The following is an 11,060-nucleotide window of genomic DNA, read 5'->3' on the forward strand; positions in this document are numbered from 1 at the left end:
CGTGGTCCATGGCTAAGTAGGCGTGGTTAAGGACGTGGGCGTGGTTAATAAGTTATGAATCAGAAGGGCCTTGGAAACTTCAAGGCGATAGGATCGAGGTGCTTATGCATCTTTAATCCTATCACTCTCCTAACTCTTACAAAAGGTAAGAAGAGTAAGAAGCCTAATCAAGAAGTAATTTGTTCTGAAAGTGCTAATTTTTCCTGAAAGTGCTCAGAATGGATTAGAGTGGATCAGAATACCGCAAAATCCATGCTTTTATTTAGGTTTTCGCGAATGGTGAAATAAATAGATGTCTCTGTAACTGAATCAAACTAACTGAAAACTATTTTTCTGATTAAAACAAAAGAAAAAGAGGGTTGCCTATTGCAATCAATTTGCACATTCTTGTAACAGTCAGTAGGCTGCAATGGCATGCAGCAATGGCATTCCTACAGTACATGTAGTGTGTCCAGATCGGCCATGAGAAGGTTTTTTTTCTTTCTCTGTGTGTAAAGGCCAAGGGTAGTATTCTATAGAGCACAACAGTGACTGCCCCCTTTTTTAACAGTTCTCGTTCCGGAAGTAACCCATTCATTTTCACCGTTCACTTTTCGTAAAATCTTTATATAGGCCTAAAGAGTTTTAAGACTGGAACCAAGGCAATCCTTCGTCAAGATAGTCGTGACCATAAAACGTTTGATTCGGGTCAAAAAATAATAACAGAAGAAAAGGCAATGGTACAAGACTGTGTACATTATTTTTATGAATGAGTGAAGGAACGACTCATCCCATCCCATAAACCATTGCGAACCTTTTCACAATGGGTCCAACCCAATAGTTTTATTGTGTGTGTGTGTGTGTGTGTGTGTGTGTGTGTGTGTGTGTGTGTGTGTGTGTGTGTGTGTGTGTGTGTGTGTGTATTTGTGTGTGTGTATGTAGGCTATAGTGTTTAATATAGTGTATAGTTGTCATCGACATGGTACGTTCCTTTGTTCCTGACTGCAATCACTGCGTAATAACGTTACTCTTTTTTAATAATGTGAATTCAGTCTTGTATTCCAGTTATCTATTCATTCAACATTGTGTATTCCTAGCTTTTATACTACCAAACGAACTAAAAAGCACTGCTAGTGCTATATCATATATTTACATTTTTCATTTTTTATCATATATATTATATATATTTTTTTTTTATCATATTATATATATATATTATATATATATGTTGTATTTTTCAACATACAACAACTCTCTTACTTTCCATTAATTTCCAAGGGAAATTTCATAGAATTTCACATTTATATTTTTATGGTATAATTATATAACTAGCTCAAATTAAAAGTCAGAATGGTTGAAGGGTTAGCCAACTTTTTAGTACTGTTGTAGTGCTGCTCCAGCTTCTACATTCAGAATCGTAACAATTTTAAAACATTCCCATAGCAGAAGTTACGAATTGAACATTATTCCATCAAGACCAAGGCATAGCCTCTCCAGGGGCTCTGAATCCACCAACAACAGTAATGTGCAGCAAATAAGATGTTTGATGTATTACCATTGAACGCTACTTGTGGGCAGTCTATTCTGTTTATGATCTCCAGTGTAAAAGCGTTCCACTGACAACAATGAAATCCTAATCATCTCCAGTTTCAAAAGGTTAGGCACGAATTAATGTGCATTTATCAATCCACCTTGAGAGAATGAGTAAATACAAGATATACTCCATTTACTCTATGGTAGGTGGTATGGGTGACACATGGGTAATAGAGCTAATATCTAGAAGACTGAGTGGTAACATCACTATAATAAATGACCTGCTTATTTAAGGAAACATGACTAGAATAACACAACCCTAGTCTAGTGTGGCTAGTGGTGGCTAGTGGTGTAATTGCACGTAAGCATGTTTTTTATTTCTTAACCTATGATCCAGAATAAATACTTCATCTATACCATAATATCCATGTGCATGTTCACTAAGCATAGCAAAGTAGCAATGTAATTGTAAGGTAGAATGGATATAAGGCAGTAATAATAGTTACTGCCTATTAATATACAATTAACATAATAAAGATAATGGCGCCCTTATATATCGACATGGCCTAACCATAAGTACAATCTGAATTCAGGCATGTATGAGTGCTATGACTGGTCTGACTTGTTTACTGGATCTGCACACTTATATGTAAGTAAATCCAGACTTATGCAATAAAGACCTATTCTATCACATTGTATTGGAATGACAGAGAAGGTACAAATGGTTGATGCAAGTGAGAAGGATCAATCTGACCACAACAAAAGATGATTATAACAAATCACCTGAGGTAATCACATGAGGATCTTTTAATCTGTTAATTATCCCCAGAGTCAACACGAAACATGGGGAAGCAGGATTTAGTTACTATGCATCAAATAGCTGGAATAAACTCCCTGAGGATTTTAGACTTGCCCCAACTCTGACAGCTTTTAAAACAAGACTGAAGACTTTTATGTTTGCTTTAGCTTTCTGCTAAATCTTAAATCTACAATGCTTCTATTTTTTATTTTATTAGTAACTTTCCCTTTATTTTCTCACTTTCTAAAATGCATTTTTTTAACTCTGCCTTTCTAAAATGTTTTTTTTTTAAACTTTGCCTTTATTTTCTATCTGTTTTACTTTTTACATATCTATTATTGTATGGCAATGTTTATATGTGAAGCCTTGTGTATGAAAAGTGCTATATAAATAAAGTTGCCTTGCCTTGCCTAAAGCCATGTGTTAACTGGGTCACCTCCATGCCATCCAACATGTTGTCATATGTACACTCACAAGTCAGTCCCTCAAAGGTTAGTCAGGGCATCTACTTTCAATGTTTTAAAAAGATATATTGTGTTACAAATTATTAAGGGGTATAGAAATACAACTTCAGCAGAATTATTTTTTATGTCACTTACAACCCACAATGCATTTTCACAATATAATAATCCCAATTGTCTTAACCAAAACTTTTAAGCATTTCACTCACTTGCTGACTTACTGGCCATAGAATTTCTAACAAATCACACAAAAATCACAAAAAGGTGTTAAATCTTGCCGATATACAATACTTGTATTTATATATTTGTACAATACAAACCAACCTCCTAGGTTTTTTTTATCTTTCACTCATCAGATCCCCTATCTATAGGTGATGATGGCCCTGCCAGGCAGTTTCCCCAATCAATCATGTCATGTCATGTCAGGGTTCCTTCACTAAATAACATACAGATCTTGCATGTTTGAATTAATCTGCATATTCTGCAGTGAATATCTTAACTTGTTTATTATTCATTATGTTAAATACATTATGTTTAATACAGTTCATACTATTTTATATCAACATTTTTACATAAAATGTAAACCATAGAACCTCACCTCTATTTGCATTCTGTTTCGTAGCCACTTGTTCATCAAGCTGCCTGCTCAGCTTATGTCAACAATCTGCCCGACCACAGCTCAGAGGCCACCAAACACTTTTAAGTGATCTGTCCTAATTCCTCCAGTCACACGAGAGTCTGGAAACCGAGGCTGGCTTAAACATTAAAATTAGACTAATAGATCAAGAACATTATTGTGATAGAAACCGCATACTCTTTTCAGTACTTATTGATGTCGTCATTGTCATCACCTTTTTATGCTTTGTTATAGGTAATCGAAACTAACAGATAAGTTGATTCATATGTTAACAAAAAGGTTGATATGATTTGTGAATAATATAGATAGGGCTACTGATTTCACACACACACACACACACACACACACACACACACACACACACACACACACACACACACACACACACACACACACACACACAAAGACCAAACATTTTGGTTTGTCTCCAATGTCTCCTAAGGGATTTCCACCACCCATACTATCCATATGAGTGTTTGAGACATTATTCCCCTGACTCCCACGGTTAATCTCCTGTATTTCTTTCCACTAGTTCAGTTATGCAGTATTTGAAAACCTTCTTATACAGTATTTGAAAATGTTGTATGATTTCCCACAGGCCTTGAAATCAATCAAGCAATATTTTTTATATTTATTTTTGAATTACCCTATGTTTGTAAGATGTTATTAAGGTATCGATCCTTTACTAAAATAACTTTTCCTAAAAATAATTAATGAGATCAAATAAATAATTTCATTATGAATTGGTCACCTACAAGTGAAGGGATGCATTTTTATACATTTTTATATATTTTATATTTTTTTTCTTAAACTTTGCTGCCAAATTCCCAAAACGGGCCTGCGTACATTTACTATGTTAAAGGGATTACTAATAAATAAACACAAATGTATACTAGGGTTAAAGGGATTACTAATAAATAAACAAACTGAAGCCGTACTTTTGTTGTAGTCTTCTACGTCACTCGTCTCTAGCCAATCAGGGACAGAGTTATACAACTTTTTCGCGGGAAATCTATCTCCATTTCCGGTGCTGCTGTTTCGCTGCGATCTATATAAACAACGCTGCGGACAACAACGACTCTAGCGAACGTCTACCGCCGGGATTTTTTTTTTATTATCACAATCACATTAACTGGACTTCGGTATCATGGCGCAGCCTCGCGTTACGGAGTTCTTCCCGCAGAAGAAGAAGAGCAGCGCCCAAGAAGCGACGCGCCGCAAGGGACCGAGAACCGGCAGCGTGTCGGGGGACAATGGCCTGTCCGGGAAAGGGTTTCTGCCGTCCACGGGCTGCTCGACGCCGCTTTCTTCGAGTTGTTCAAAGTCCATACACCGGGACTTTGTCAGGAATATCGCGGCTGCCACAGAGGTGGTTGGAGAAGAGACCGATCGCTGGTCCGATCCCAATGGCCAGAGGAAGGCCCCTCCGAGTCCCGTCACCCCCAAGCGGGGCTCGGCGGACGCGGACCTGGGCTCCGTCACGTCGGCTGCACGGGACCACAGCACCGCGAAGAAGAGGCGACAGCTGGACGCGAGCAAAGGCGCACAAGAAGACCGCAAGACGGAGAGGAAAACAGCCAGAAAAAGATTGGTACTCCCAAAAAATGAAGAGGTACGGGCTTCTGGAACATTTACTGCTTTAATTACGTTCTCACATTGATATTCTTATGTTACAGTACGTATACAATAGTAATTAAACCTTTTTATGATGCCATTTTTTTGCATTGATTGGACACTCTGATATATCCGTTCTCTGTAGGCTACAGAAAAATGCCGTGCAGACTACCCGGCTCCAGCGGCAGCGCTGGTTCGTGGATCCGAAGGAGTGGAGCTGAATGTCCCCGCAGCGAGGATCTCCACCAGACAACATGCAGGCCTTCTCGACAGAAAGGTAAGCTTTGGGCCAAATCCCTTTCAAAGTGATTTAAGTTGAATATGTGTCATAAACAACCAAAAAAGCCGGCATGTTACATACTTCCTTTTTGCTATCACAGGCCATGTCCAAAGAAGATCTGGTGGCTCTCAAATCACGCCTGGAGACTATCAGGCCACGGCCTGACAATCGGCCCAGCATCTCCTCCATGAAGACGACCCCAGCAGAGGGCGAAGAGACGTCTTCTAAAACGGCACCAGTTTGCGTTGACATTGCTGCTTTGAAGAAGAGGGTGGCTCGAGCCAAAGAACTATCCGCTAAGTCAACGAATACTGGTGCTGTTTTAGAAGAGGCGTCCTCTAAAACAGCACCAGTTTGCATTGACATTGCTGCTTTGAAGAAGAGGGTGGCTCGAGCCAAAGAACTATCCGCAAAGTCAACGAATACTTCCAAAAATACAACGCAGGAAAAGGAGGGGATGACGGACACTGAGAACACGGAAGCACAGGATAGGTCAGTGAAGGGTAATGTTAGGTTGATCGTTGGATGGAATGTCATGGTAGATTGGATGGAAATGAAAAAAAACAACACATCAGTGTTGGACATTTGTGTGTTTATGCTTTTTGCCTGTTTCTACAGCGATATGCCAGCCTACCAGCGCTACCACACACTGGCCCAGGACGAGGCCCCTGGTCTCACACTACCGTACCAGTACAAGCTCCTGGCTGAGATGTTTAGAAGTGCAGACACCATTGTTGGAATGCTCTACAACCGCAGTGAGACGGTGACTTTCGCCAAGGTCCAGCAAGGGGTTCGGGATATGATGCATAAGTAAGTGTTCTTTGGTGTGACCCCTCGTGGTGGTGTTGTTGTTGGTATATCTGATTATGGACCTTTCCTCTTTCTCCGCTCTACAGGCGTTTTGAGCAGAGTCACCTGGGACAGATGAAAACTGTTTTTCCTGGCGCCTATGAGTTCAGGCAGGAAAGAAACATCCCAACTTTCAATTCCAATATCAAGAAGGGAAGCTATCAGCTGACCCTGGTGCCGGTCATGAATACAGGTGAGAAGGAGACCGATGGGCCCTTATACATTCTAATCCTCTCCATTGAACATTTGCTGCAATGGGACTCAAGCAAACAATGTTATAATGGGCTTTGTTTGACCATAGTTATATTTTATGGAAGTGTTGGAAGTCATTCAATACAATGGTTTGCAAACATCCTTGTGAGTAGTAACGGCTGGGGATGCACTTTGCACTGCTGCATTCTTTTTGGATACTCGGCGCATTCTTTGTTCTACATTGATAGCGTGACATCATTAAAGCTGAGAAACATTAGTGTACATGTTCATAGTTCCCAGATGTCTTCAGGGTACACTGATGTGTCAAGCCCACACCATTGGCCTTCATTTATAAGGATGCATACTAATGCCTTTTACCAATCCTTGTATAACTCAGTTTTTAGTTTCTGTGGATGTGAACTAGCCACAGAGCGTCGCAGTGCAAAGTGTCTTCATTGTGGCGTCTTCTCTCAGGCCAGAAAGAGGCCCGACCGCTTCTCACCGCGTCTCGTCTCCTGGAGAGAAGACGCATCTTCCACCAGAATCTGGTCGGCCATGTCAGACAGCATCACACGGTACGTACTACACCTAGATTTTCCCCGTAGCTAAAATAATACACATTTTGGCAATGTTGGTTGTTTTGTTGAATGTTTCAGCACTTAAGATGCAACGTTTTCAGCTTTGATGGCGACAAAGTCTTCACAATATGAACAAATGTACTCGGTCGTTACAGGTCGCGTCAATATATTGTTTGTGAAATGGGCTGTATCTGTTTAACCCATTCATGAGATTCAAACTCTTGGCTGATTTATCTCTGCTGTAATATGTTCAGACCTTCCTGTCTTCACTGGTTCCGGCCCTATTGGTCCCAGAAGACAAACTCACCCGCTGGCACCCTGGCTTCCAAGTGGACACGGTGCCCGCCATCGTGCCAGACGAGCTCCCCGCTCCCCCTCATGTGGAGAAACTCACCTCTGCTCAGGAGGTTCTGGACCGGGCGCGCTCACTACTGACCCCCAAGGTACACCACTGCTATGTTAGACGTCATGTGGCAGTTCTGCAGTGAGACCTGTTGCTTAATGGTCCGTTGCTCCCCACTGTATCTGCGTTCAGTTAAGGATTTAGTGCCGTACAAAAATATTCAGGATTACATTTGTCCTATTTGTGTATTCTAGGTAATGTCTAGCAAGGCTTGTGGACTGCTATGAGATGTGGCCTGCCACTATAATATGTAATAATTGGATTCCAGATGGCGAGCGCGTTGACCTGTGCGGCCTTAAAGACGGCCGCAGCAGCCTCCACTGTCGGTGATGAGCCGCAGCCCGTCTCCTCACAGACCACGGGGACCAACGACCCTGCAGTTCCCGCTCCGACTGCTCCAGCGACCTCCAGGGACCTCAAAGGAGTGTCCCGGGCCCTTCTAGATCGGGTAGGTGCCATGTAGCAGGACCACAGTTGGTTTCACATCCCTATTATCATGTTGACGCCTGGTTCTGGGTTCAGGTCGGTGAAGGACTTCTGCATTTACATTCAGAGCATTTAGCAGACGCTTTTATCCAAAGCGACTTACAAGAAGTACATTTGGTGAAACAATGTATCGCTGTCGGTACAGTCATTTTGACTTCTGCACCAAAAGCAGAAGTTTGCGTCACACCCACCGGTAACCAAACTAAACAAGAGTGTATTCGATGTTGACACATTTTGACGTACGGTAGCTCACCTTCAAAACACTAAAAAAAAATAGTGGAAAGGTTTTTAAAGTCTTTCCACTTGAGTCTGTCTGCTTTCTTTTAAAAGAGGTGTCTTGTGTTTCAGATCCGTGCGAAGGAGGCCCAGAAGCTGGAGGCGGCCATGACGAGGAACCCGGCCCAGGAGACGCGGCTCCTCATGATGACGCGGCTCGCGGAGCTGGCCCGCATCCTGAGGACGGTGTTCGTCGCCGAGAGGAAGCCGGCCCTGATCATGGAGATGGCCTGTAACCGCATGGTGGCCAGCTACAGGTCGGCCCTCTCTGCAGGTGTGTACACGTGGGGTTTTATAGGACACCTGGGAGATGCAGTTCAAGTAAACAAAACTACTGGGATTTATGTATTGTATTTTCAATGGTATTTCAGGTGATCGTTATTTTAGATGTAGATTCTGCTTTGTGGTATGAATTAGCTCACAGCTGGGTGTTGCTGTGCTTTGGCAGTCGACACCACAAGTAGCGGTTGGTTAAATGTTTAATTTTGACTGTTTTTATGTTGTGAAACCATGACGCTCTGCACTAATGATAGAGATATTAATTGAAGAATTAGACTATGCATTTAATGTGACTAATCAACCAAAGCTGTGGTCAAGGCCACCTTTGTCGAGGCGAAGGCCTGTCGAGTCAGAGTCCAAAGAGGCTAGGGTCCAGGCAGCGGCGTAGCCAGAAATGTCCACATGGGCGGGCACAGGAAAAAACAGGCGGGCAAAGCCAATTTGATTGAACATAAGATAGGCCTAGATTAGATGCACCATACAAACACTAATCAAAGGCATGTTATATTTATGACATAAAGGTGGAATTTATTAAAGGCATTTGATCACAGCTGACAAATTACGCTGAAACATTTTAAACTTGCGCAAAACTGCATGAACCCATGCATGACAGAGAGAGAGATTGATGGTTGATGTATTCTGGATGCCTCCCCATGGTTTTAAGGGGAAGTTAATGGATCACAGCACTGTCCTCGGCAATGATTGTTTTACTCAAATACCACTAGCGACGCTGATTTTAGCATGCTTTTTCCTACTTGTGCGTTAGACTTAGGCATGGGCAATAAAACAATAAATTATCGTATTGTGATATACTTTTGATCAATATCAATATAAAACATGTTCTATATATCGATAAGAGACTGGACCACCGAATCTAGCAGCTGGGTTTGTTACACAAACACGGTTCAATACTTATTTACAATATTTGAGTGTTTTTCATTGTTGTATCGACATTGGAGTATTTATCAATGAAGACAGTGGAAGGTCTTAAGTGTTAGGAAGAGTTTAAATCCAGCATGGTAATTCCTAGTCTTTTTAGGTCATTAAAATTATCAATAGATATCGATCGATATGATCAAGTTTTATCGTGATGTCTTTCAGCCATATGCCCAGGCCTAGTTAGACTCATCCTTCACCCAAACCGGATATAGTATTTAGTATAAAATAACTGCTCTTATGTAAAATGTGTTCAGGGGGGAAAAAACATTTACAGTATTTGGGAAATGTGTCATTTAGCTTGGTCTTTTTGTTGCTCACACTTTTGTGGCCCTCTTCTAGGTGAGATGGAGAAACACCTCAAGCTGTTGGCAGAGTTGGTCCCTGATTGGCTGACAATCCATCCAGTCAGGAACGACTTCTACCTGAAGCTCTGCAAGAATATGGACCTCAACATCATTCAGGACAAACTAGCCCTTAGGCTTAAAGAGGAACAGAGGCTCTGAAGAAATGTTTGTTTGTGTGTGTACTTCAATATGCATCTTTTGGTCTTGAAGTTTTAATCAGTCATTAATGGTGTTTTCAAAAATGATTGGTAAGCAGGCTGAAAAAAAATGTTTAGTGACTAAGTGGTTTTAAGATGACAATCTCCATTTGTAACCTGGACCGTTTTACTCCCCTACCTCTCAATTTACCTGGAATCTGCATAGGAAATGAATAATCCATTTTCAGAGGTTGTATCCTTGACATCCAATGGTAGCTGTTGTCCAACAATAAAAGCACACCTCAACTGAACAACATGGTTGATGGTGGATTTTGAGGGGACAGTGTGTGTGAATAGGTGCGGCTTTCTGAGCTTTAACAAGTTTTAAGGTCTCATTGTTAGGGTAGCTTCTCTCGATGACATTTTCAAAATCCCTTTCTGTGTGGCCCTTGTATTATCCTTTTTTGCGGGGGCTAGCATTTTTTAGCATCAATAAATGCTACTGTGTTATCATGTCAGACTTTAATGTCATGAATGTACATATGTATATCAGAAAAAAATTGATTAGTTATTGGATGCTTATTCATGGATGACAAAGAATACATTAGCACATCACTCCTTTTGTTACTAAGTTATGGGTTGTTCAAGTAAGCTCTGCACTCCCATTTGAAGCTGTTTAGTTTGTAATTAACAGATCTATTGCATCCCTGATTCTCCTCATTTTAATGTGAATTAAATGTATTGATACCAGGATACTGTGAGCTTTTTTATTGTCAAATATTTGTTTATTTCAAATACGTTTATGATACATATACTTGTTATAAGACTCAAATGTTAAACAAATGTCATAACTAATCTAGTACCAGGTTTTTGGGAGGGATGAATGGCACTTTAGAACAACTATAAACTTTAAAAAAGGGGTAGTAAATTGTGGATTCTTAAGTAAGCATGGTTCATTTATGAATATGCATTAGTAAGCTATTCATAATCAGTTAAAAGGATTGAGATAGTTTTTTTAAGATTTATTTAAGTATCATTGGTTTATAAACGATTTGCAAAGCTTTAAAAGTGCTTTATAAACACAAAAAATGCTGCAGTCCGGAATGGGTCCGGAAGTTGGCATTATTCAGTCTTTGAATGAGCTTATCTAAAGTAGGACTATATGCCTTACTAAGCTTTTATAAAAGACATGTAGCGGCTGGATTGATCAATTCAGGTAGTAAGAAAGCATAAGTTGAGGGTTTTGTGCAGTTCCTTAATAAATTACATTTAAA

General features: G+C 40.6%; 1 protein-coding gene across 1 annotated transcript; it reads left to right on the forward strand.

Annotated features, from left to right (window-relative positions):
• Nucleotides 1–4,556: 4,556 nt before the first annotated feature.
• Nucleotides 4,557–10,491, forward strand: cdt1 (chromatin licensing and DNA replication factor 1; the record flags this gene model as incomplete). The annotated part of the gene is made up of 10 exons (XM_084470680.1): nucleotides 4,557–5,021; nucleotides 5,169–5,300; nucleotides 5,404–5,795; nucleotides 5,922–6,113; nucleotides 6,200–6,345; nucleotides 6,819–6,919; nucleotides 7,177–7,365; nucleotides 7,594–7,773; nucleotides 8,160–8,361; nucleotides 9,645–10,491. 10 exons carry the CDS (start codon nucleotides 4,557–4,559, stop codon nucleotides 9,806–9,808), a joined length of 2,163 nt encoding a protein of 720 aa, XP_084326806.1. The 3' UTR covers nucleotides 9,809–10,491.
• Between the last annotated feature and the right edge of the window lie 569 nt (nucleotides 10,492–11,060).

This window comes from Micromesistius poutassou (genome assembly GCF_964030765.1).
Source record: "Micromesistius poutassou genome assembly, chromosome: 7".
In the NCBI taxonomy this organism is placed as follows: domain Eukaryota; kingdom Metazoa; phylum Chordata; class Actinopteri; order Gadiformes; family Gadidae; genus Micromesistius; species Micromesistius poutassou.